The 27,069-nt window shown below is 43.5% G+C and overlaps 1 protein-coding gene across 1 annotated transcript; it reads left to right on the forward strand.

Annotated features, from left to right (window-relative positions):
* dhx34 (DEAH (Asp-Glu-Ala-His) box polypeptide 34) lies at positions 1–27,039 on the forward strand (the record flags this gene model as incomplete). The annotated part of the gene is made up of 19 exons (XM_080732011.1): positions 1–82; positions 1,924–2,252; positions 4,211–4,531; positions 5,628–5,744; positions 6,346–6,540; positions 8,042–8,296; positions 9,216–9,318; positions 9,886–10,103; positions 11,461–11,635; positions 12,246–12,439; positions 13,648–13,749; positions 14,960–15,211; positions 15,650–15,823; positions 17,794–17,899; positions 19,317–19,423; positions 20,752–21,039; positions 24,929–25,105; positions 25,756–25,900; positions 26,888–27,039. 19 exons carry the CDS (start codon positions 1–3, stop codon positions 27,037–27,039), a joined length of 3,492 nt encoding a protein of 1,163 aa, XP_080588137.1.
* Positions 27,040–27,069: the final 30 nt, after the last annotated feature.

The raw sequence follows: 27,069 nt of genomic DNA on the forward strand, positions 1-27,069 counted from the left end.
ATGGAGTGGGACTGGGACAGCCCACAGTGTCGTGCTCAGTTGGATGAGATATTTTTCCGTCAACATGATTATATTCAAGCAGGTAAGTTAAACTCAAAGAAAGGGTCGAACTCGTTCTTCTGCTATACCACAAAAATGTGGAATGCCTTACCGAAGGCCATAAAGGAGTGTGGATCACTAGCATCCTTTAAAATTGCCCTGAAAAACCACTTACAGGCAGCAGCCGTTCGCAACTGGTAAAAAAACCTAGCCCAACCCTACCCTCCCTGCCCCTTCCTTGTATATACTTGTATACTTGTATATTCCTTGTATATACTTACTGTTTGTTTTAGATTTACTGTATATTCCTTGTATATATACTGTTTGTTTAGATTTACTGTTTTCTTTTCTTTTTTTCCCCCTTTTTCTTTACATATCTACTGCATATTACTGTGTTCTATTTGTCTGTCATTCAATGTTATATGAGATACTTAAATGGTTTCCTGTTGAAATAAGCTTAGTCTTTTCATGGATCTCCTTTTAGTAGACCTTGTACCAGTGAACTGTACCGTCATGAATCTGTACATTTTCCTATGCAAACTTCTAATAAAGCCTTCAATCAATCAATCAAAAGTTACCTTCCACCACTGGTGTAATAGACTAAGCCCATACCCACCTCCCCTTTTCCATCGAATATTATCTCCTATTTCTCTTTATTACTATTATGTCTTAATCTAAAGGCTATAACCCCACCTATATCTCCCAGACTCCCTCCCCAGTCAGAGTTAGGAGTTTGAATGAATATGGAATATGTGCAGTGCAGGATGTAATTTGTATGTGAGGAGACTTAATTTAACTAACTAAACCGTTTTTGAATATTTAATTTTAAAACAAAAAACCTATGCCAGTGTGCCAGTGTCCCCAGCTGTGTCAATGTTGGCACAGGGGAGACTTATTTAATTTAACCCCTGGTGTAGCTTAACAACTACTGATACAGGGCTTGACATTAACTTTTTGAGGCACTTGTCCTTTGGACAAGTACATTTCCCATTCACTTGTCCGTGCACAAAAGTCACTTGTCTGGATAAAAATGAGACATTTCACAGTAATTTCTTTCTTAAATCCATGCATAGGAGTCAGACACTGAAATAGAATAAATAACAATAAATAATACAATAAATACAATACAATAAATAATTGCTGACGGCCCCCCTTACTCCCTCCTCCCTCCACTCCATAGTCTGCATACAGCACAAAGCTGCTAGGAGCGTCACAGAAAAATTGAAACCATGAGCCACTTGACCAAAGGACAAGTACATTTTTAATGAGCTTGTCCAGAAGGATTTATTACTTGTCCCGGACAACAGTGTCAAGCCTTGTGATACGTACAAAACATGTTGCACAGTAGGGTATTCACGAATAGTGATTTTTAGTATTGGAATTATTGGACCTCAAAGTATTCGAATAGTCGAATATTCAACAGGACTCGCCAAACTGTCAAATATTAAGTAAGCAAGAGGCGAACAGAAAGCAAGAGGCGAACATGTAGATCGGCTATTTTCACAATATTTATCTGCGGAACCGAGTCACATTAAATGTAATACCTACAATTCCAAGTGCTTGTCAGAGTGGGGACCCCAGTTCAAATATGTTTATTTTGGGGGTCACGGCCTAAAAAATGTTGAGACATTGACAACTCATTCTTATGACTTCCTATCTAGCCAAGCTTTATAAACCATGAAGAAATATACATATATATGTTTAAAGAGAAAACAAAATAAAAATAAGCGAATATTCGACTTTGGTGAACAATGTCGAGTAGTGACTTTGATATTCGAATATTTGGTGCATGCTCTATTGCACAGTACATATGACATGCAAATTTCACAATGGCAAGTTCTCCTTTCAAACATGTGGCCTGATTTGAACCTTCCGTTTTTACAGGTACTCCAGAACACAGGGAGTTCTGGGCCTTCTTCGAACGCTTCCAGAGGTTCAAGACCAAGCGGGACGTCTCCTCCGGACCCGCGGCCGGCAGGAAGAGCGGAGGAGGAGGAGGGGAAGAGGGAGGAAGAAAGACGGGCACCGGAGGAGGAGGAGGACGGGTCGACCTGGGCCTTCCCGAAGAGTACGACGCCCGCTACCGCATCAACGTGTCGGTGTGCACCCGGGACGTGGAGGAGCGCTTGGGGAGGTCAGAGCAGCAACACAGACAGCATGGAGGCAGGAGGAGCTCGTCCTCCTCGGGGGGGCCCCCGCCCCCACGCGCTCAGGTAGGGATGACGGGACGATAAGCGTTATTGCGACCGTAGGGAGCTACTTACTGTAGAAACCTCCACCGGCTGTCTGTGAGTGAGTCCGTCACACGTCACACGTCACACTTTTTCCCTGCTTATATCTCCGCACCCGTTGACCCGATCCATGCCAGATTTTACACACACACTCCTTGCCTGCCAAACTACAACCTCCTAGCCGTAACTCGGGCTAGGAGCATCCGGGAGAGCCGGGGCCGGTACCTATTCGTCCGCCAAGGCAACGCGGAGACCCCACCCCTCATTTCTCACATGGCCCTATTGTAGCGCCACCTTCAGGCCGATTTTTAAAACACATTTTTGGACACTGCTCCTACAGTTTTTGCCCTAAAATCACGAATATCACTACACAGCATGTCTACACTCATGTCATCAACATGGATCAGGAAGATTTTGGAAAAACACATTTTTGCCCTATTTGTGGAGATAAGCCACCTACGGTCGCTTATCTCCCGATTAGGGAGTCTTACTGGTTATTATTGTTTATCGTGATAAAAAAATAACTGCTCACAATAGTCGTAGCGCAGAGATTTGAATTTATTGCGAAATTGACCTCAATTGAAATTCAGTGCCACTTAGATCCTACACTTGATAAAACGGACCTGCAAAGAGCGTGTTTGGTACGCTTTTGTTTCACTCTACACAAATCGATCGCTAGAAATAGCAGGTCTGCAAGCGATTTTTGGCGAACGTTCCCACCATACTAGGGATGCTGGAGTTTCGACTGGATAACAAGAGTGGCATTTTACGTGTTCAGCATATTTTGATTGCCACATTAACATCACTAAACGCAATAGTTTTTGCCACAATAATCGGGACGTGACACAGGGTTGCCCACCTGCCCTTGCAGGTAAATAAAACTTTTTGGCAGGTGGAGTTTGCTTTGAGGTTGCCCGACTGGGCAAGTGTTGTTTGCAAGCGGACGCAACCGTCTATAAACACAACACCAGATATCTGTCTAAACACCTGAACGTGGCCAGAGCGCTCTGTCTTCTGGTCTGTGTGGAATGTAAAGTAAGAGCACTGTTGACCTATAATGTGCCGTTGCTACACTTAAAAATATAAATAATGTGGTAACCCATAGTCATATTCATAGCTATGTAGGTATTTGGCATACAAATTGAAGTAATTGACATTTTCTTTATCGCACAAAAAATTAAGTGTTAAATTGAACAGTAATTCAATGGACGATTTACTTTTTTGGGGCAAGTGGGCATGACCTTTGGGCAAGTAGAACATGAAAAATAATCAAAAACACTCGCACACTGTGGGCTCACATGCGAAAAAGTGCTTTATTGCACCAAATAAATGTTGTGACGTTTCGAGCAACACTGCTCTTCTTCAGACTGAACTTGAAAAAGAGAGGAGCCCATATTATACAAACACCAGCAAACATTCAATCACAATGATGGGATACAGCTGTGGATAATCACACATGTGATCAAACACTGCCACCTGAGTGGTCAGAGATATCAAAAGTTAAGACATAATAAATTGTCTACCATACAGGCGATACAAAAATCGAATGTCCTAACTGAAGGTGTGTATAAGGATGATAATACATACAAAGACAAGAATTATACATTTGAAAGAGTCATATTTAAGTACAAAATACAAAGTAGTATAGATCACTAACACCAAGGACCACTACTGATAAAATAAAAAACTGTTGAAATAAGGAGTATAACTCCATAGGTGGACAACTCTGACATCGGGCTAGAAGCCGTCATACAGTGTGTACCTATAAGGCACCTCCATTATTCTACACATTGGTACAATATATACAAAGCGAGACTGTAAGAAACCTGAGACCAAGTAATGGGGGACAAGTAGAACATGACCTGTACTTGCCCGACGGGCAAGTGCCTCTGAGACCTTAGTGTCCAACTGTACATATATCGTCCCGTCCCTTGTCTCAGGAGATCACGGACTGTCGCCTGGCCCTCCTCCACTTCCTGGACTTCAGCCAGAGGCAGAGCTTTGGGAAGCTGGCCAAGCTGCGGCGGGAGCAGAAGAACCTGCCCATCTTCCAGTACAGAGAGCGCATCGTGGATCTGGTGCGACGCCACCCCGTGGTGGTGGTGGCGGGCGACACGGGCTGCGGCAAGTCCACGCAGGTGCCCCAGTACCTGCTGGCGTCTGGCTTCAGTCAGATAGCCTGCACGCAGCCTCGCCGCATCGCCTGCATATCGCTGGCCAAGAGGGTCAGCTTCGAGAGTCTCAATCAGTACGGCTCCAAGGTAAGTTTTACGTGCGTCATTAGGTTAGGCTTAAGTCCTTTAACCCATTTAGGCCTAGGATTATTGAATGCTTTAACTATTGAAAAATACCAGATCTATTTGTAACTCAAGATTTTGCTTCTGGGTGGTCCCTGGAACTAAATATGTTGAATGGGGGTCCGTGGTCAAATAAATATCATTTTGGGGGTCCTTCACATGAAAGGGTTTGAGAACCACTGACATAGTAGTCTCTCCAGAACAGACTAACTGAGCTCCAGTTAAGTGAAAAGGACCTTTTCTTTGACAATGGCTGGCCAGATTGCTGCCATAGAAACAAACAATTAAGTCATAATAATAATAATACATTTTATTTGTAACACACTTTACATTTGAAACAAATCGCAAAGTGCTACATTAAAAGGAAAACTGGAAGAATTAAAGTAGAATAAGATAATAATAAAAATTCAAACAAAGAAATTAATAAATACAGAACCGTGGTCACCTACACACATCTAAGAATGGTTTAAAAACACATAAGGCATCCATCCATAAGTCTGTCTAGGCCTTGTTAAAAAGAAAAGTCTCTAGTCCCCCTTTAAAAGCATGGATGGACTGTGGTGATCTCAGGTGGTCGGGGGGGTAATTCCACAGTCGAGGAACAGCTGAGCAGAAGGCCCGGTCCCCCATAGTTTCTTTTTGCCCTTTAGTGAGTTAGAAGTCCTGTTATGTTGTTTACTTTATTGAATAACAACACACCATCATATGGTTCATGGTCTTCCGTCTCCAGAACTCTGTAAAGCATAGTTGATACATCCCTAATTAGAAGGCCACAGAATGATGGTTCTATACATATCAAATCAAATCATCTCAGATGATGGACTAAATGACCAGCCACAGCTTTAGTTAGTGAATGGTGTTCAGTTCCTACCCAGCGGTGTGGTGGAACTGAAATTGTATCCAAAAAACTAGCAGCTAGTGCATATCTGACAGTTATGACTTTACACATGACATGATGCGTATCACTGCATTGCACACACAACAAGGCCCAGGATACATTTATAATTATTATGAGTGACTGTGAACTCAAGGTGTTGTTGTTGTCCTTCCTGACTGGCAGGTGGGATACCAGATCCGCTTTGAGACCACCCGCACCGCCTCCACCAAGCTGCTGTTCCTGACAGAGGGTCTGCTGCTCCGACAGATCCAGCAGGAAGGAGACCTGGCCCAGTACCAGGTAGGGCTGGAGCTCCAAATAAACAAGGGCCCGCTACAAACTCCATAACACATTTATTGAGTACCCGGTATCAATAAGCTTTGGGCTAGCCTGTTATCGAGCATAGCGGCCCATTACGTCATGTTTAAACAATCAAGACAAGAGGCAATCGAGAATTATTACAGTACTATGCATAATATAAAGCCATTTAACACTTATTGCACACTAATGAATGATTGTTTTAATGATATTTAATGATAATATTTGTTACTTTTGTCAATTGTCATCTTCATAGATGGTGGTGGTCAGCCACAAACTCAGTTACAGTCAGAATTTGTCGTCTTGATTTGCATGCATGCAAGTGGCTAATTATGTATTTTTAGACACAATAAGCCCATTCCCAAGATGCACCAGAAATGACAAAAAAAAATGTCTAAAAAGACATATTTAGCCACTTGTACGCATGCTCCCGCCCACTGGAATCAAAATACTAAAATCGCTAAAACAATAGAAAGCAGTAAATGAAAACATTGTTACGCTCATCTTTTCTTTTCTCTAATTACAATCTAAAATATGAACCCTTGTTCGTAAAACAACTAAAGTTGTCCTTTAACACTGCCAGGTGCTGATCGTGGACGAGGTGCACGAGAGACACCTGCACTGTGACTTCCTACTTGGCGTGCTGCGCACTCTGCTGGGCCGCAGCCCGGAGCTGCGCCTCATCCTCATGTCAGCCACCATCAACATCAAGCTCTTCTCTGACTACTTTAACGGAGCTCCCGTGCTGCAGGTGCCCGGCAGGCTGTTCCCAATCCAGGTGAGCAGGGCTAGGGGTAGAGATGGGACGATATGAACATTTTATATCACGATTATTGTGACAAAATAAATCGCGATTTACGATATTGTGGCGATAAACAAAATCCATTATCCTGTGGCGGAACATTTGCCAAAAAATAGCAGATCTACAAGTTCACAACGCCCAAAATCCATTATCCTGTGGCGGAATATTTGCCAAAAAATAGCAGATCTACAAGTTTACAACGCGTTGCAACTTGTAGATCGGCTATTTTTTGGCAAAGACATTTGATAGAGAGTGAAAAAAATCAAGTATGTATATTATAAGAACCTTTTACTAATTATAGAGGGTTTAAGTGGTACCAGATACAGCTCAGCAAATAAAAGGGGTAGGGGTGGGCGATATGGAAAAATACAATATCACCATATCTTCCCCAAGCTGTAGCACAATACACAACCTTGTCACGATTCTTTTTCATGTTGGTTTTTATGGTTTTTATGTATTTTTCAAGTTACTTAACAGTACAACCACCTATAGTTCAAGGTAACAAAAACTAAAAGAAAAAGGAGTAACAGACCATTTAGACCAGTGGTCCTCAAAGTGGGGTCCAGGGACTCTCTGGGTTCCTTTTGGGAGGTCTAAATTGACCCTTACAAGTATGTTTACAAATGAATGAAACCGGGTCCATCATTTGGTTTCATTTGTATACTGTCAAGTTTGAGAAATACTGATTTAGACACAAAATGCAGGTTTAAAACAATTCTGCAATGAATCTCTGTATTAACAATTCTACAGGATTTTTTATAAGGCTCCCTCATTGTATCACGATATATAAGATATCTCTGAAAAGGCATATCGTGGAGACATTGTATCGTCTCAACGATATTTATCACCACATGGCCCATCCCTAAGCAGGGGACAGAAGCATGTAGCTTCGGTGCAAGTCTTCACCGAAAAGACCAATCGCACAGTAGTTGGATAAGATTTTGGATAAGATTTTGTTCCATTTATGCATTGATGTGGTACCATAGGAGAGATAACAGGCAAACGTTGTGTAGACTTCTCGTAAATTAAGTAATGCAGATGTTAAACAATAATAAAATAACACTCTTACATGCCTTCTAAACAGGTTTTTATTTTTTTTACTTTTTTCTTTCAAAGATTTTTCAAAAAACAATACAAAGTACAAAGACAGAAAGACAATATGTAAGACAGACAATAACAAAATAGAACAAAATAAAGCACAGAAAGCCTTCTAAACAGGTTGAGAACCACTGGCTTAGAAAGGCATTGTGCGACACTGACAGTTTGCTAGTTGCAGTCATTGATTTTGTGCCAACGGTGTGATAACTAAACATTCCAAAATGACAATTTCAGTCACACATATTGTATTTCTGATGTGATACAAATACTCCTCCAATTTTAGTTTATTAATGGGATAAGCGAGGTGAAAATACAAAGCCATCTTAAATGCATCTCTCCACTCTTAATCACCCGTGTCTTGTGTTAACACATACGACAGGTGATCTACCAGCCCATCCCAGCCGAGGAGCAGCCGTCCCGCTCGGAGAAGCTGGACCCCCGGCCCTACCTGCGTGTCCTGCAGGGCATCGACCAGCGCTACCCTCCGGAGGAGCGAGGCGACCTGCTGCTCTTCCTCAGCGGCGTGGCGGAGATCTCCACCATCCAGGAGGCCTGCCAGGTGTACGCCACACACACCCGCCGCTGGATAGTCCTGCCGCTGCACAGCACCCTGTCACTGGCCCAGCAGGATAAGGTAGAGAAACGCTCTCGTCAAAATGTCTTGTGCCTGGCCATCCGTCCTAACGACATACTGTACAGCAGCGGTTCTCAAACTATGGGTCCTGACCCAAAGTGGGGTCGCGGGAAGGTGACATTGGGGTCGCGCATTTGCAACCCAAAAAATAATGAATATATTTTAATCAAGAAACACTTTAAAAAAGTGAGCTTTTTGCAACCAGCGTAAACTCCGTGAAGAGAACGGACACACTCTCTCTCTCTCTCTCTCTCTCTCTCTCTCTCTCTCTCTCTCTTTCTCTCTCTTTCTCACACATGCCCCTAACAACAAGTAGCAGAAGAGGGGAGCACAAGCCATTGAAGCCAACAACACACACATTCACACACCCTTGTAAGCTTAGCAGAGGCTTAGATTTTAACTGTTCATAAACGATTTCCTAGGATTTTGTTTAATACCAGCGGGTGGGACAAATTCATGGACCACTAGTCCTCGACCGGCTCACTCGGAGGAATACCAGTCCGTTCCGCTCGGAGTGGGGACATCATTCCAGACAGACAGACAGACAACCAGACCAGCTATCGCGAGTTGGTTCACAAAATTCTAGTTGCAATGTGTTAAAGTACTACTAGCAACATATTCTGGTTAAATGCAAACGGTCCATTCAGATCCATCTGTAGCCTATTCTGTACTCTCGCAGAGTTTTCGATCGCGCGCGCAAAAAAAACCCTCTTACTTTTGGGGTCGTGCTAGAAGAAAGTTTGAGAATCCCTGACATACAGTATTATTAAAAAAATGGTCTGGCTATCCGTCCTAATGACGTACAGTATTACAACAACCTGGCATGGCATTGCTGTTGAAGCACATTGTCAGTGATAAATATATGGTGATCTTCATCTCCCTCAAATACAACTGTATAATCTCTTAAATTGGTCCTTAGGTGTTTGACATCTCCCCTCCGGGTGTGAGGAAGTGCATCATCTCTACCAACATTGCGGAGACCTCCGTCACCATCGATGGAGTGCGCTTTGTCGTTGACTCAGGTAGGGGACTAGGATGTTAGGCTTTTTATAGAAGGGTTTGTCCTTATTCTATGGCAGTAGTTCTCAACCTTTTCGGGCCGCGACCCCCAAAATAATCATATTTTAACTGGGGACCCCCCCTCCCTGACGACCACTAAGAGTTGAGGCATTACATTTTGTATAACACGATTCTATTGTGAAAATAGCCAATCTACATGCTCACAACGCCCCGCAACGATTTTAGGGCAAAATCTGTAGGAGCAGTGTCCAAAATGTGTTTTGCAAGAATCTGACTCATGGTGGCGCTAGAAGAGGGTCATGTGAGAAATGAGAGGTGGAGGTTGGCAGCTAAGGAGTGTGTGAGCAAAGTTTGGCATGGATCGGGGCAACAGTGGCGGAGATATGAGATGGGGAAAAGTGTGACGTGACGGACAGACAGATGACAGACAGCCGGTGAAGGTTTTGATAGTAACAGCGACCTGATGGTCGCAATAAATACAAAGGTAAAACAGCAGATCTACACGCTGACAACCGGTGCGGTGCATGGCAATCTCTCCAGGTCTTAACGTGTGTGTGATCCTCTCCCAGGGAAGGTGAAGGAGATGAGCTTTGATCCCAAGGCCAAGATGCAGCGGCTGCAGGAGTTCTGGATCAGCAGGGCCAGCTCTGAGCAGAGGAAGGGCCGTGCGGGTCGTACGGGGCCGGGGGTTTGTTACCGCCTCTACGCCGAGTCCGACTATGACGCCTTCGCCCCGTACCCCGTTCCAGAGATCCACAGGGTGGCGCTAGACTCCCTTGTGCTACAGGTGTGACATTTTTATGGCCCGCAACAACTCAGTCTAATTTATCATTTTTTGTTCAAAAACAACGGGGTTCCACCCCGCCTCAAGTCAAATTCAGGCTGGTCCAGTGCATCTCAGGAGGAGTGGGACTGGTACAGTATGTGGCTGGAAGGCACTGGCGCAAACTCAAAGACAATTAAAGCCCTTTTAATTACAGGGTGCAGGCAAATGAGGTGACAACGTTTCAATGTCAATACTTCAATGTCAATACATCATCATCAGGTCCGCACCTGATGGGTTGTTGTTATTTACTATTATTGTGGGCTCGCCTGAAAGGCGAGAACACTATGAGTGCCGCCGCAGACAGTTCAAAGGCGAAAACACTATGGTTTCGCCATTATTTCCGCCGCATATCGTGTTCCGTTAGCCAATGAGGCGCAATTGGTGGAAAAACATCTGGGAGTGGTGCTAGCTGGAGTATTGGTTGAGCTTCACATGACAGTTAGCACGCTGCAGAGTATAGTCACGAGCGAGCCCACACTATTTCGTAGGAACAGTATTTCTAGTATAAAACTGTAGTTCTGGGGAAACTTTATTTTCACTAGATAAACTTTGAAATTGATGGAAACCAGATGCAATTGGAATTAAAAGGAAAAACTAGTGGAATTCAATGGAGGAGTGGTGCCAGCTCGAGGATTGGTCGAGCTTCACATGACAGTTAGCTTGCTGCAGAATATAGTCACAGCAACCACACTTGCAATTTCCAATAGAGGGTATGCGCGTGACATCACTGTTGCTGGAAGTTATGTGGGAACACGCCTACTGAGTGGCAAAACACTAATTTCTGCCATTGACAGCCCATACATCCAAACAGAAAAGTCCTATCTGATTGTATTAAACAAAGTTAACTCACCAACATTGCGGCTGTACTGAAAGCTTAAATTATCCTCTTTCTATCTGCAACGTTTTTGTTTCATAAAAATCCACCATAGGCATGTTATGAGCTACTTTCTGTCAAGACATTCTGTGCGGGTTTTTATTTTTCCCAAGTGTCAGAGTTAGGAAGCACTCGTTTTCAACAACACAACATCCTGCTGCCTCCTGCATTATGTTCAAATTAGAAACAGGTGGTATGCAGGGTCGTTGAGTGATTTGCAACAAGCACTTCCAAACTCCAACGCTCCATGCTGCTCAATGTTTTGCCACTCAGTCTAGATTAGGGGGGCGGGTCCCAGTGGACGTGCATACCCTCTATTGCATCTTTCTAGTTATTCTTATTTTCATGATTATTATTGTGATGATGTTACTATTATTGCTATGGCTATAGGCACTGTAGAATATTGAATATGAATGTTTTTTTTTTTCCTTTCTGTCCCTATAGATGAAGAGTATGGATGTCGGGGATCCGCTGTCCTTCGTGTTTATCGACCCGCCTCCTGCTGCCAGTATCCAGACCGCAGTGACGTATCTGAAAGAGCAGGGGGCGCTAGACCACCGTAGTGAGCTCACCTCCATTGGGAGGCTGCTGGCACAGCTGCCTGTGGACGTGGTCATAGGTGTGTAGTGTACCCTTTCCCACAGTCCTTATATAAACATGGTCATACAGCAGGTATGTTCCCTTTCCCACCATCGGCATCTCTTCCTGATTTCATGGCGCAACATTTTTAGATTTCTTTTTATTACATTTCAATTTCCATTTTCTTATACTGCGTCGTCTATTTCTCCCTTCAAATATCTTTAAAAACATTCTTGAGAGCAACGTTTAGTTGTAAATGACACTGAGTGTGTTTACATGGCTGTCATGTTGGATACGGCACTCAATATACAGAAATAATCCACCGAGGGGTGCCCGCTGGCCTGGTGGTCAAGGCGCATACCACATATTAGGCTATGATGCCTGCTGGCGTCGCCGGTTCGATTCCCGATCCGGACGACCTTTGCCACATGTCATTCCCCATCTCTCTCCCTGTTTCCTGTCAGTCTACTGTCCTATCAAATAAAGGCATAAAAAGCCCAAAAACAAATCTTTAAAAAAAAAGAAATAATCCACCGCTGATTTTAGCGATTGACCAATCAGAATCAAGCATTCGACCAAGCCGTGTAATAAAGCATAATATTTCCAGCAGACATGATGATTGAGCATGTTGTGTGTTTGTGTGTTTAAAGGAAAGATGTTGGTGCTGGCGTCTCTGTTCAACCTGGTGGAGCCCATGCTGACGGTGGCGGCGGCTCTCAGTGTGCAGTCCCCGTTCCTGCGCAGCGCGCAGCACAACCCGGACTGCGCCACCGCCCGTGTGCCCCTGCACAGCAACCAGGGAGACCCCTTCACCCTGCTCAACACCTTCAATGCCTGGGTGGAGGTAGGGCGGTTATATTCATTGTCTCTCAAATAATTGCGATTAACGATTTAATTGTGTTTTTTGTCGTTGTTTGGCTTGTAGGCTTTGAAGTTGCACATGGAAGATATGACACATAACCTAAATATACAAAGAAATTACTGACATATTCATATAATCAGTCCAATGCTGTTTTGTGCTTCATTTATCATATGGGTTTAGTGACACATAGGGTTTAAGCCTCCCTATTCTGGTCATGTCATAACATACATTTGGCAAAAATGGGTGAATAGATTTGTGGTAGGGTTAAAAAGAGGTTTTACACTCTGGCTATTCGAAGGTCATGAAAATGTGTGCAAATCTTTGAATATGTACTGTGTAATATATTTTTAAAGCAACCTTGTGGTTAGAGTGTCCACCCTGATACTGGGAGTTTGATCCCCGGTCGGGTCATACCAAAGACTATGAAAAATGAGACCCAGTGCCTCCCTGCTTGGCACTCAGCACCAAGGGTTGGATTGGGGGTCCCTGTGACATACTAGCGTCATGTCCAGGGGGTGAACTGGTACATCAAGCTGCCTCACGCTACAGGCCCTATAACAATTTACAATTCAGGCATTTAGCAGACGCTCTTAATCCAGAGCGACCTACAATAAGCAAGGTACATCAACATCAATACATCAAATGGAAAGAAATAGTAGGCAAATCTAGGAAAACAGGTAGACCAAGCACCTACTCAGTAAAAACTTCATAACAAATTACAACATAAAAATTAACAATGCAATCTAAATTACATGTATGGTCTTTGAGGGTAGGCAAGTCCTATGGGCTTAGGTGGAGTCTGAATACTGTAGGTGAGTCGTCAGACCACGGCGGAAGCTAGGGAGTGAGTCTGCAGTTGTAATGCAAATGGGAGTTTATTCCACAGTTCGGGGGCCAGGAGGGAGAAGAGTCTAGGGCGAGTGGATCGTTGTCCTGGGTTTTTTAGCGAAGGTTCCGTCAGCATCCCTTTGTTAGCTGATCTGAGTGAACGAGTGGGCCCTATATGGGCCTCATGGCTCGACAAGGCTTACTTACTTTGCTTCTGGGGGCCCACTGGAACAAAATGTTTTGATATGGGGGTCCCAGAAACTATTAGGATTTAGAAGACATTTGTAGAATGTAGGTCTCAAAAGGTTAAGTATCTGAGGGGTGTGGTTAATTCCGCAGTGTGGCGCTCTCTCTCTGTGCAGGTGAAAGGAGAGAGGGGTGGAGCCTCCAGGAAGTGGTGTCGGAGGCGGGGCCTGGAGGAGCAGCGGCTCTATGAGATGGTGAACCTGAGGAGGCAGTTCAAGGTCAGTCTGTGTTTTGTGATTTTTGTAAGTCGACCCGACTCAGTAATAAGTTGAGTTGAAGTCGACTTTATCGTTTGATGGTGCGTGGACAGGGGACAAAACCCCAAAATGACTTGCCTCTGGACTTCATAGAATAGCCTAAAGCGATCCTTTCTCCCTTTAATAAGGCTTTTGTTTTGATGTTAATATTAAAGATTCCACTGCAACCAGCATCATTGAATAATAATAATCTTAATTCCTATATAATGTTGGATCAAACAGGATAAAGTTGGTGGCTACTGTTATGACTTCTGACTGCAGTCACTGCACTCTGTCCAGCCTGTCAAAGTGGAGAGCACACGCACAGCTGACATCAAATTGCTGAGTGTAAACTCCCTGCTTCATTCCATTGAAAAAACTGTTGGAAAAGGAGAGAATCATTCTGTCCTTGACAATAAGCAATCCTACTGTTTGAATGCTGTACAGACGCACATATGGAGCAAAAATAATGATAATGATAATTATTATTTGGACATTCCCTGGTGGGAGACGACTTGTGTAATGAAGTCGACTGAGTCGACTTGCCGACTTTTAGGTTAATCCCCTAGTCAGAAAGCCAAACGTCCAATGAATCGCTATGATCTCAGGAGAAGTTTATTACGTTTTGGTCTAATTGGGTTAAATATGTGATGCCTTTGCGACCAGATTTTGCAGAGGCAAGGATGGAGTGACTAAAATCACCCATGTTAAGAGAATAACCCGGAAGAGGCGTTAGGTCTCTGATCGAAGACGCATTATGCTTTGTAAAGAATTGTGAAAATGTGTGCAAGTCTTTGAATGTTTCAAAGGTTTTTTGAACAACTTTTGTTTCTATGTCAGTGGTGCTCAAACTTTTTCATGTGAAGGACCCCCAAAATGATATGTATTTGGCCACGGACCCCCATCTCAAAATATTTCCAAGGACCCCCCAGAAGAAAAATTGCTAGAGCTAATACAAAGAGCTACAAATGTTCGTTTCAAAATACATATATTCAAAGATTTGCACACAATTTCACAACTTTTCAAAAATAGCAGATCTACAAGTTGTGACTGTGAGCTTGTATATCTGCTATTTTTTTTCAATAGCTAAAGTATAAAATAATTCCAAGCCCCTCCACCATGGGCCCTAGTAACTCAGTCCCCCCCCCCCCCTTGTGACGTCCCTGGCTGTGTGTGTTCTCCTCCTCACCAGGACCTGCTGAAGAGTCACAGCCTGCTGGAGTCCGTGACGAGCGCTCCCTCTGCAGGCGACCGGGGGCAGCGCAGGGAGAGGCTGACAGAGAGGAGGAAGCTGCACCAGCTGAAGAGGGACCACGACCTGCAGGAGGGCGGCAGGCGCAAGGTGCTCCGCCTGGGAGAGGGGGAGGAGGGTGCCTCCTCCGGGTCGGACGCAGAGGACGCAGCCCGAGGAGGCAAGAAGGACAAGGACAACATGGACATCCAGGTGAGTGCAGAGTATAGGGAGGGATGGGGACGATGTGAGCATGTCATATCACGGTTATTGTGACCAAAGAAGAAATCTCGATTTACGATATTATCGGGATAATCAAGAATATACACAACATCCGTTATCCTGGGGTGGAACGTTTGCCAAAAATAGCCGATCTACGCGTTGAGACGAGTTGTGAGCTTGTAGATCGGCTATTTTTTGGCAAAGAGATTTGGTAGAGAGTGAAAAAACGAATGTATCAAGTACGTATATTCTAAGTACGTTTTACCAATAGAGGGTTTAAGTGGTACCGGATATGCATGAAAGGTGAACTGATCCCAGTGCATGACGGAGGACGATTTCACGATAAATCAAATCTCCACAATACGATTATCGCTGGTGTCTTTTATCACGATAAACGATAACAGCGATTATCCTCCCATCCCTACACAGGAGGTGAAGTTCAAGTTGCGTCACAACGTGTCGGAGCTGCAGGTGGCGGCCAGCGCCAGTCAGGACCTCCCGTCCAGACAGCAGGCCCTGCTCAAGCTGCTGCTGTGCCGGGGCCTCTACCCCCAGCTGGCCCTGCCCGATGACCACAACGCCACGCGCAAGGACTCAGAGCAGGTCAGCAGCATCCTATTCTCCCATCCAAGTACTAACCAGGCCTGACCCTGCTTAGCTTCCGAGATCGGACGAGATCGGGCGTGTTGAGTGTGGTATGGCCTTAAGCAGCATTGTTTTCTAAGGCCACGTTTAGACCAGGACGGTCTCTGGAGCAAGGGGTCTTCAACAGGGGGTCCGGGACTTCTAGGGGGTCCTCAGAGTTACTACAGAGGATCCTCCAAATCTTTGAATGATATATATACATATTTTTATATTAAACCACTTGAACCCTAGTTTCCCTATTCTGAGAGATTTTGCCAAAAATAGAAGATCTACAAGCTCGTGCTGCAAGGCGTTGTGAGCTTGTAGATCTTCTGTTTTTGGCAAAGAGCTTTGGTGTATTGGGGAAAGAGAGCAGACTAAGTACAGAGTGAAAGGTCAAGTTTAGGTGGTTAAATATCTGAAAACACAAATTGACATGAATCCAAAATACACAAATAATTGTTCTGTCAAACGCTGAAACTATATGGAATCTATGAATAGGTTGTGGGGGGTCCCTGCTTCATTTCTCTCTCAACTAAGGGGTCCTTGGCCTGAAAACGTTGAAGACCCCTGCTCTACGAGATTCTGCGTTTATAGTGACACTTGACAGTGATTGAAAACGCTGTAGTGTGCATGCCAGGTAGCTAGGTGGCGGCGACACACTGCCAGATAGAACAGTCAGACACACAGGGGTTAAAGTTCTCAGTCCTGGGGACTGATTTCAGTCTTGAGGATTCCATAGGGGCTATTTCTGAGATCAGTGCAGAACTGCAAAAAATAACAAATAAAAAATAAGCTGTTGCGCGGCGTGAATGACAAATAAAGTCGTCAAAACGTTAGTCAAGTGATCTCCAAACAAAAAGCAGTTATAATTTCAAGATATGAGTATTTGAATTGGCCAGCAATAGAATACAACAGAACTTCAGAAGATACTTCTATAAAATGAAGCATGGATTGGCACACACATTCACTGAAAGCAGTTCAGAACTTCAGGGAAACACCCCAAATATTGGTGTGTACTGCGCACGCCATGTTTCAAAAATCACAAAATAAATTTCAGTCCTGGGATTTCTTTTGGCTTTAACCCCTGGACACACTAGCGCAGGGGTCTTCAACAGGGGGTCAGGGACCCCTAGGGCGTCCTCAGAGGTACTACAGGGGGGCCTCCAAATCTTTGTGAGATAGGATAATTCTTTTAGATTAAGAACTTGAACCCTCGCATCCCTATTCTGAGGAGAACTTTGGCCTAAAATAGCAGATCTACAAGCTCTCTCAACGCCTCGCAGCGCGAGGCTTTGAGACATTGTAGATCGGCTGTTTTCGGCAAATAGGTTTGGTGTAGAGGTAAAAAAAAAGAGCAGACGGGGCGCCCGCTGGCCTAGTGGTCAAGGCGCATACCACATACTAGGCTATGATGCCTGCTGGCGTCGCCGGTTCGATTCCCGATCCAGACGACCTTTGCCACATGTCATTCCCCATCTCTCTCCCCATTTCCTGTCAGTCTACTGTGTCCTATCAAATAAAGGCATAAAAAGCCCCAAAAAAAGAGCAGACCAAGTACCGAGTGATAGTTCAAGTTTACAAAGTATCTGAAAAAAACAAAAAAAACTAAAACTAAAACAAATGCATTAACATGAATCCAACATAGACTGATGACAATGCTATCAAATAAATCTAAATCTATGAATCTATCTATGAACTCGATGAAAATCTGCAACACGGTTTTATACAACATGTTGTGGGGGTCCCTGCTTCATCTCTCTCTCAGCTAAGGGGTCCTTGGCCTGAAAACGTTGGAGACCCCTGCTCTAGCGCTCTACTTCCTCACAGCAGTTGGTTTACACTCAGTCATGCAGCATGGCTCTACTTGACATCACATGTTTTGCAAATAATAAAAAAGAAAAAAAGTATCATCATCAGTGTAATCATTGTTTTGTGCGGTCTTGTAGATCTTCCACACCAGGAACAAGCAGGGCGTGGTCATCCACCCCACCAGCGTGTTCGCCAGCGACCCCGAAGCGTTGCACGTCCCCGACGACGACGCCAGAGAGATGGGTAAACCCCTCTGTCACACTTCTCCTTAAGGCCCTATCATAGTACAGTCTGGGGTGTTAAGCCATCACCGCGGTGTAGTCTTTTAAAGTCAGAAAACTACAACATTATGTCATTCGCCACAGTGAAGGGCTATCACCGCGAACCCCGACGTCTCTCCTCTGTTTTTACCTTCAGACATCTCCCCATCACCCCGTTCACTGATTGGTCTATAGTAGATCGACCAATCAGTGTGCCCCCTGGTTTCAGAGGCACAGAGGCATCATTGTCACGGTGATAGGACTTCACCGTGACTATGATGGCCTCCACTTGTTATCTAATTTTTAGGTGATAGCTTATCACCTAAAAGTTGAGGTGATCACCCTTCACCTCGGACTATGATAAAGCCTTTACAGTACGTCAGTGGTTTTCAACCTTTTTCATATCAAGGTCCATTATTTATTCTGCATTTGAGATATGGATAACCATTTGGTGAGATCCAGCCTCTCAGACCCAAAACATGCCATGCTGTATTGACGTGGTACATAGGAGAGATAAGCAAAATGTTCATCTGAATACATTTTTTTCTACATTCTCTAATTGTGTGGACTTCTTGTGAATTAAGTAATGCAGATGTTTAACAATCATTTCAAGAGTTAAAGATCTACAAGGGTTCATTTGGTTACCAACTCTCCGTCGTCATTTAGCTGGGGGCCACCTGGAACCCACTCAAGGACCACTGGTGGTCCCCGGAAAACCAATGCAGTAGGGGCACCTGGTGGTCAAGGCGCATACCACATACTAGGCTATGATGCCTGCTGGCGTCGCCGGTTCGATTCCCGATCCGGACGACCTTTGCCACATGTCATTCCCTATCTCTCTCCCCATTTCCTGTCAGTCTACTGTCCTATCAAATAAAGGCATAAAAAGCCAAAAAAAACCTATGCAGTACATCAAACAAACACACACTATTGCTGAAAATAACTTCCATCTTCCATAACTTGCATAGATCTGCTATTTCTTAATTTTTTTCTTGTAGGGATGGGACGTTAAGCGATATTATCGTTTATCGTGATAAAAAAAACACTCATCGTGAATTTGTCCGTCATGCACTTGGATCAATTCTCCTTTTATTTGCCGAACTGCATATCCGGTACCACTTAAACCCCCTGTTGGTATGATTTTTTCTCTCTCTACCAAATCTCTTTGCCAAAAAATAGCCGATCTACAAGTTGTGAGCTTGTAGATCTGCTATTTATTTGGGCAAATATTCCGCCCCAGGATAATGGACGTTGGGGCCGTTTTTGATTATCGCGATAATATCGTAAATCGCCATTTCTTTGGTCACAATATCCGTGATATGGAACGCTCATATCGTCCCATCCCTATACTTTCTTGTGGCCCCTGGAACACGTTCCATATTGTTGTTGTCTTGCTTCAGGTCCAGAGTGTAAGAGCAGCAGCAGACACCAGCTCCTGGCCTTTGTCACTCTGCTGGAAACCAACAAGCCCTATGTGTCCAACTGTGTCCGGGTGCCAGCACTGCAAGTCAGTAGACACACGCACACACACACACACACACACACACACACACACACACACACACACACACACACACACACACACACACACACACACACTAGGGCATTAACGACTTGTGATTTTTGCAAGTCGACTCATCACATCTCACACGACCCACCAATTATTTTGGGGGGTCCCCAGATGATTAACTTAATGTGAAACATTGTTTTCTCACTCTACTGTAAACAAACCACCATAAAGTTTAATTGTATAGAGGGTATCTGCAAATTTCTAGTGCCAATTTAAGGACTTTTTAATACCTCTAAAATGGCAAATTAAACATTGTCCAAATTATCTTTTTAATACATAAAAAAAAAGAAAGAACGAAAAAAAAACATTACTGCATCAAAAGTAATCAGAAAAGTACTATAAAAACTGGTCAAATATTATTATAAGAAACAGGCAAACATTTTGAAAATACACAACTGATAGTGAGGGAAAGTTAGCCGAGTGGTGGACCAATCTGTGAACTAAAATGCTTTCCAATAGCTTTCTTCACAAATGTGTTCATAAAGGTGTCTACTGTGACCTCTGAACTTTGTCAAACCCAACTCCCTTGACAAACTTTGTGGGAGGTGCGAGGTGAACTCGAATGACATGATTGGCTAAGCCTTAGCCAATTAGGCCTATTTTTTATGTCCAAGGAGTCATTTTAACTGGAAACTAATGGTTGGAATGGATTCAGCAGCCCAAAAATACCCTAATTACACACCTCATACTCTCATATTGGCCATCTTTGAATTTTTTTCCCTTTAATCACAGGCCCTCGGGATACCCCCAACTTTGTTTGGCTCCCACAAAGTTTGTCAAGGGAGTTGGGTTTGACAAAGTTCAGAGGTGATAGTAGAAAGCTATTTGAAAGCATTTAGTTCCCAGATGGTCCAACACTCGGCTAACTTTCCCTCACTATGACAACTTGCTCAACCACAATTTTTGAGCGGTGGTAGACTGCTCCTGGCTGTGCGTGTGTCTGTAGCCTTTTTCCTCAGCATTTTGCCATAGCAAAATGTGTGTACGTAGCATCATGTTTGTCTAGTGATGTCATATGTCATATGTCTGTAGACTTTTTCCTCAGCGTTCTGCCATAGCAAAACGTGTGTGTGTGGCACAGCCTGTACATCCTAGACTTAAATTCTAGTCTGAAGATGTTATGCAAGCAAAAATCACACCCAATGTGAAGTGAGCGGTGGTGCTCACTTCACATTGGGTGTGATTTTTACTTTAACCTTGATTGTGGGAAATGTATCTTTTGCTTCTCCCTCAAGCTGATTTTCTTTGTGACGTGGTCCCTCTAGGCTCTGCTGCTGGTGTCCAACTCAGTGGACTGCAACGCAGACTGCACCCGCCTGGTGGTGGACGGCTGGCTGGAGCTGGAGCTGAGGGACGGCGACCAGGCCCTGAAGGTCCTGTCCACCGCCCTGGGGCTCAGGAAGGACTGGGAGCGCCTGCTGCACGCCCAGCTGGGACAGGGCAGAGAGCTGGGACGGGGCGTGGACATGGAGGCCGCGGCGGGGCCCGTGGTGTCCCGCAGAGAGCTGGAGAAGCTGAGTGAAGGCCTGGTGCGCTTCCTGCTCTACACAGAGGTAGAGAACCAGTGGTGGAAAAACTACTCAAATGTTTTACTTAAGCCATTTAGAACGGGTACACATTATAGTGTATTATTATTTTATGCTTTAACTATTGAAAAATAGCAGATATACAAGCTCACAGGTGCCGCGCTGCGAGCTTGTAGATCTATTTTTGAAAAATCATGAAAATTACAATTTTGACCTGATTCTATAAGTGTCTTTTGAGTCCTTCTTAAGGTTTTTGGAAAAACCTATGTTTCTATGTCAGCAATCTGGCTAGCCATCGTCAAAGAAAAGGTCCTTTTCACTTAACACACTAGTATATATGTCTTTTATAGATTGGCTATTTTCAAATAGCCACGTTATTAAACAAGGCCAAAGTGCTTCATGTACGTTTTATAATATTAGAATTTGTATCTGAAAAGTAACTAGTAACTAAGGTTTTCAAATAAATGTAGTGGAGTAAAAGTGCAATATTTCGATCCGAGATGTAGTGGAGTAGAATTAAAAGTATTGGAAATTCTCAAGTAAAGTACAAATACCTCAAAATTGTATGGTAAAGTACAACGGTAGAACCAGTGGTGGAAAAACTACTCTCATTTTTGAGCGGCGCTCCTTGAAGGAGTTCAGCTCCAACATCTGGCCTTGTCCGGGCTCTGAAGCGTTGCCTACATCTGGCCTACATCTCGGCACAAAGCGCTCGAAGTTGAATTTCTTATTCAACTTCAACGAGATATTGTGCCATTATGGTTTGTGATTGAGGTAGTACCGCATTTTAACCAGTAGATGTCCCCCCTGACACCAAGGGTCTAAATGTGTGAATGGAAGAACAAGGAGACCGCCTCCAACCACTGCAGATGAACTAGTTATGTTGTATTACTAGAAGGTCGGCCGGCTACGCCGGCCTCCCCTCTAGGTCGCCGCGTTGCATCTATAGGAGTAGATATTCGTCGAAAACAAACCCCTGAGGTACAGGGTGGCTTTGATCAGATTCCATTGCAATTGGGCAGTTTATGTTGCTGTTACAATTAAACAGCACAACATGCACCAACAACCAGTTGTGAGTCAGGCACCAAAAGGCCTTGGGTTAGGGTTAGGGTTTGATGCGTAGACTGTATGTGGACTGGAATCCTGCTTTATTTTCCCTTGCTGCTTTCTTTAGCTTTTTCCTGCTTGGCCACTGCTTGCAGCTATATTTGATTGTTGCACATTTGTCTGTGTTTGTTGGTGTGTAAAAGGCACACATACTAATGTCGACATTGTAGAAGCTAACAACACTGCCGTGGAGTTCTATATCTGTGTTTATCAATCTGTGTATGTATCCATCTACTATATTATAATATATGCTATATACTACCAGTAAGACGGCCTAAGGGCAAGCTAAGGATTATTATCATTAATTAAGCTATTTATTTATTTATGTATTTATTGGTGGTACATTTATTATGGAGAGAAGTGACTGTTATGCCTCTGCTCTTTCTGTGTGTGTAATGGCCAAATATGTTTTTTTTTTTTTTTAATTGAGAAAAAAGTTTTTTGAGAGAAAAAAAAAGTTTTTTGAGAAAAAAAGTTTTTTGAGAAAAAAAAATTGAGAAAACAATTTTTTTTTGAGAAAAAAAGTTTTTTTTAGAAAAAAAGTTTTTTTAGAAAACAAAAGTTTTTTGAGAAAACAAAAGTTTTTTGAGAAAAAAAAAGTTTTTTGAGAAAAAAAATGTTTTGAGAAAAAGAAAAATTGAGAAAAAAAATTTTTTTTGAGAAAAAAAAATTGGAAAAAAAAGTTTTGAAAAAAATAAAAAATAAAACGTATTGGTGATGCGATGACGTGTTACTGCGATTGAGGTGAAAGAGAAAGTGGAAAGTTGTGAGCTAACTATTAGCTATTTTTGTGTGTGTGTGTGTGTGTGTGTGTGTGTGTGTGTGTGTGTGTTAGGCCTGTCCTCTAAAAATCGACGAATCGACGCGTCGTTTTAAGCCCCGCGAATCGACGCCAATTGTTTGAGTCGAAGCGAAAATATATATATTTTTTATATCACCAGTTAGCCTACTGCGGTGCACTGCTGGACTGGTGTCATGTACTTCCAATGAGAAGTAGCAATTGGCGAACAGTTATTTATTGTCTCGCACCAGCGTAGGGGTGAAAGTGAGACAGAACGGCCAGAATGGTTCAGAACCGCCGCTTCGTCAAAATCCCATATTAAATAACCTGCCACAGCACAAACGCACGTCCACGAAGTAAACAATCTTCTAAAGTCAAATTAACATACACAAGTGTAGGCTACAAGTTAAATTTTCTAATTAAAGTGCTTCTGAATTGTTCCAGTGTTGTAATCCATGATGAATGATTGTGTTTCGCTGTGTTTGCGTCCATGACATGTCTCACACTGCTCGCTCTAACGGGAGCTGTGCCTCCCCCTTTTTATGATCCTTTTCTGAAATAAATCCGTTCTCGACACTGACTCATTACTCTGTCAGTGCTCTGTGTCCCGCGACTGCAGACTGGATCCCATCGTTCATTTAAAAGAGCCGTTCAAGAGAGCGGAATCGTTCGCGAATGTCTCATCTCTACTGCATGCTGCCGAGAGACGGGGCAGAGTTGAAACAGCGGAGATGTTTTATTTGTTTTAACGGTGTGTTATAACTCTATGGTTGTACACTGCTATGCAGATAACATTTGTGCTCGCGCACCGATATCACCGAAAACACAGTGTATTCAATTAATCTCTTAATGTATTATTGTATTATGTTGACGTGGTTTAAAGCAACACTTTTTTTTTTTTTTTTTATATACAAAGTAGACTATAAAACGATTCGTCGACGCGTCGGATTAACCCCCGCGACTCGAATCGACTCCATAAATCCTGAGTCGAGGACAGCCCTAGTGTGTGTGTGTTCTGGCTACGCCCCCCTCGGTTGAAATTGGATCCGCCGGTCCCATAGCTGGGAATACGAGCCAATCACCGGTCACCATGGCAACGGGGGGCCAATGATAGAGTTATGGGCGGTATTATTCCCTACGTTCTCCTCCCTACTCCCTACGTTCTCCTCCCTACCGTTGAGTTGTGGGATGCGGCTTTTGCTCAATTGTATATATAAGATTGACATACAGATTGGTTAAAATGACGTATTCATTCAAATAAGTTCTGATTTGCAGCTTTAACCGTCAATTTGACGACAAAAGTGTGAGTGTTGATTGAACTCTGTGAGTGTCAAAATGTACCCCACGCGAGGTTAGCAAATTAGAATGAACAAAAAGGCCCAGATCCTCCTTGTCATGATGGTCGCTTGCCTAGGCCTAATTGGATTATCTAGGACAACTGTTACCTTGCACTACTGGAACAAAAGTTGTACTGACTCTGACCTCTAACATACTTTTCCCTGAGAGGGTTGCTGTGGCGTCTTGCTGTGGCTCCCATTATTGCTTTAAAAGGAAAAATATACTGGATTTGCACTGACTTTGGTCACTTTTTTTCAGGCCCTGCACTATTGGGTTGTGTTGGTTGTACTGTGTATTATTGTGGTGTTGATATGGCGGTGCGATACTTGTGTTGCATGACTGCATTGACTAGCAGTGACTGTTATGTGCACTCTTTTGTTTGGCACTGTTTGCTAAGTTATGCTTGAGTATAGCTTTTTTTGTGTGTGTGACGTGTCACTTATGAGCGTTGAATGTTTCGTGGTCACTTTATGTATATATTCTTCTTCTCTTTTTGCAATAGCTTTCGACACTTTATGTTTTAATTACCTTTTTTTTGTGCTTGCTCTTTGGACTGCATACAACAGTACTCTTTTTCTTTTTCTTACTTCTCTGTAACTTGTAACCTTAACTGCTGTGCTGCCTCTGGGCAACTGAATTTCCCCTGTAGGATAATAAAGGTATCTATCTATCTATCTGTCCCCTCTTTAGGTCAGTTACAGTCTGCGACGACTCACCGCCTTCCAAACCCAGAACCTGTACGTTGGTCCCCAGCCGGAGTCGGACCTACCCAAACTGAACCCTCTCTTCCCCGGAGCAGAGGCCAAGCCAGACCCCATCAAAGGAGGCCTGCGGGTCACCAACTTCTTCACCTACAACTGTTTGGCTGTAAGTCTTGTCTGCGTAAAGCTAAAATACTAATTCCATGCCATTAGAAAACAGCGGCGGAGTCGAAGTCGAACGATTCCACCAAGACGCCACATTGTGGTTGAGCCATGATCACACCAGAGTTTCGATGTTTCTCTCCAGTGTTGATTTCGTCGACTAAAACTATGACGAATTTCTTTTGTCGACTGACACATTTTTCACTGACGAAAACGAAATAAAAACTAAATAGCTAAGCTGTGATGACTAAAACTAAGAGTAAATATATTGACACTTTCGTCAACAAAATAAAAACTAGACTAAAATGTTAGGGAGGGACTAGTGGAGAAGAAAGTAATTTTTATGTTTGGTTGCTCTCAGGTGTTGCGTGCTGAAAATAGCCGATCTACAAGCTCTGCTATTTTCAGCACACAACCAAGTGTAAAATCAGTCATTACGATGCCATCAAGGCCTGCCAAAATACATTTTAGTTGACTAAATCAACCGTAGATTTAGTCGCCTAAAAACATATGATATTTAGTCGACTAAAATTAGACTAAAACTAAAACTTTTCAGGTCACTAAATTATGACTAAAATTACATGACATTTTATTCAAAAGACTATGACTAAAACTAAATCAAAAAACACCATTGTTTCTGTCGTGTGTGTGCAGGACTCCAGGGATCTGTACAGCGAGTGTCTGCGTACGTTCTGGACGTGTCCCAACTGTGACCTCTACATGCCTCTGACGCCCCTGGAGAGGATGCAGCACGAGGCCTCCTGCAGGCCGCCAGGGGAACAGCAGCCGCAAGACACTGGTGAGAAAAGCATCTCTGGTTGACCCATGATGCACCTTGTGATTTTTAGGGGGTTTCAATGTTTTCAGGCCAAGGACCCCCTTAGTTGAGATAGAGAAGAAGCAGGGACCCCCCCCCCCCCCCCCACAACCTGTTCATAGATTCCACATGGTTGAATCGTTTGACGGCACAATCATCAGTGTATTTTGGATTCATGTCAATTTGTGTTTTCAGATATTTAACCACTTGAACAGTCAATACTTAATAAACTTGACCTTTCACTCTGTACTTAGTCTGCTCTTTCTCCCCTCTACACCAAAGCTCCTTGCCGAAAATAGCCGATCTACAAGCTCACAAGGATTCGCAACACAAGGCGTTGTGAACTTGTAGATTGGCTATTTTCTGCCAAAGTTCTCCGAATTTGGGAATATGGGTTAATATAGTGGTTAATATAAAAAAGGAGAAAAAAGTTAGTATCACACAAAGATTTTGAGGACCCCCTGTAGTAACTCTGAGGACCCCCTGTTGAAGACCTTTGATTTATAAATTACAAATACACTTTGTAATCTTTTTTTTCCTTGTAATGTTACATGTTGTTTGAGTACAGTGGACCCTCACAGTTGTTTTCTGGTTTTAAATTGAGTCTGCAATTAGACTAGCTAGAATGGAAACCACTTCCACTCTGTCTACTGGGGAGGCAATGGCTCAGGGGTAGAGAAACCGTCATTTGAACACAGAGGGTTCCCGAAGGGTTCCCAGTTCGATCCTGGGCTCCCCCAGTGTCCTCGAGCAAGACTCTGAACCTCTAGTTGCTCCCGGTGAGCAGGTATTAATGTGAACGAATGAATGTGTATGAATGTGTGTGTAAATGGGTGAATGTAATGCACAATCTCTGTAAAGCGCCTTGGATAAGGTCTCCAGACTTCTATGCCATCTATATGTTCAGGTGTTGTTTTATTGAATCCGAGATCCTTATTTATTGATTCATTCGTATTTGTTTGTGTCCAGAGTCCGACGACATGAAGATGAGTTCCTTGTCGTCGCCTGCGTCTAGCCTGACCAGGGCGTACCACTGTGATGTGTGCGACCAAGACCTGACCCTCACCTCCACAGAGATCCTCAAACACAAGAGACAGCACATGTATTCATCTGCCCGCTAAAAGCCAAACAAAGCCACGGCTCACGTATGT

The sequence above is a fragment of the Nannobrachium achirus genome (genome assembly GCF_963921795.1).
Source record: "Nannobrachium achirus genome assembly, chromosome: 8".
Taxonomy (NCBI): Eukaryota; Metazoa; Chordata; class Actinopteri; order Myctophiformes; family Myctophidae; genus Nannobrachium; species Nannobrachium achirus.